The sequence below is a fragment of the Eurypyga helias genome, unplaced genomic scaffold (genome assembly GCF_000690775.1).
Source record: "Eurypyga helias isolate BGI_N326 unplaced genomic scaffold, ASM69077v1 scaffold36264, whole genome shotgun sequence".
In the NCBI taxonomy this organism is placed as follows: Eukaryota; Metazoa; Chordata; class Aves; order Eurypygiformes; family Eurypygidae; genus Eurypyga; species Eurypyga helias.
Genome location: NW_010248747.1, coordinates 1 through 444, shown reverse-complemented (window position 1 = coordinate 444; position 444 = coordinate 1). Strand labels below are relative to the sequence as shown.

Below are 444 nucleotides of genomic sequence, written 5' to 3'. Positions count from 1 at the left end.
GCACAGTGCTGTGGGGAGGAAGGGGACAAGCCCACAGCCACAGCAGAGCCCGAGGCAGGAGCACAGCGCTCACCCAGCCTGGCCTCCACAGGGTTGATGACGTGCGGGAGGCTGTGGGCGCTCAGGAGGAAGCTGGAGGACTCCTTGTCAAAGCGCGGCGTCACCCCGAGGACGGCGTAGTACAGGATCTGCAGGCACGCGACGAAGATGTTGCTGGGAATTGCATCCCAGGGCACTCAGCCCGGCCCGGGGGGCTCTCCTCATCGCCTCTCCCAGCCCTCCCCTGCGAGTCAACGGAGAAGTTGGCCACCACGCTCAGTTTGTCCAGGACGGGCTGCACGTAGCGGTTCACGGCACCCTCGATGTCCCAGTCCACGGCGTGGGACTTGGGGTCGGGGTTCAGCAAGCTGAAGGTGATCTCGTACCCTGCCGAGGACCCACCGT

The 444-nt window shown here is 65.5% G+C and overlaps 1 protein-coding gene across 1 annotated transcript in view; it reads right to left on the bottom strand.

Annotated features, from left to right (window-relative positions):
• PIGS (phosphatidylinositol glycan anchor biosynthesis, class S) overlaps window positions 1-430 on the bottom strand; it is a gene marked incomplete at its 5' end in the record, with an annotated part of 1,889 nt that extends 1,459 nt beyond the window's left edge. Inside the window, 2 exons of the mRNA XM_010151166.1 lie at window positions 74-188; window positions 278-430. Of these exons, the coding sequence (XP_010149468.1) occupies window positions 74-188; window positions 278-430 (268 nt within the window). The remainder of the gene's footprint in view (window positions 1-73; window positions 189-277) is intronic.
• Window positions 431-444: the final 14 nt, after the last annotated feature.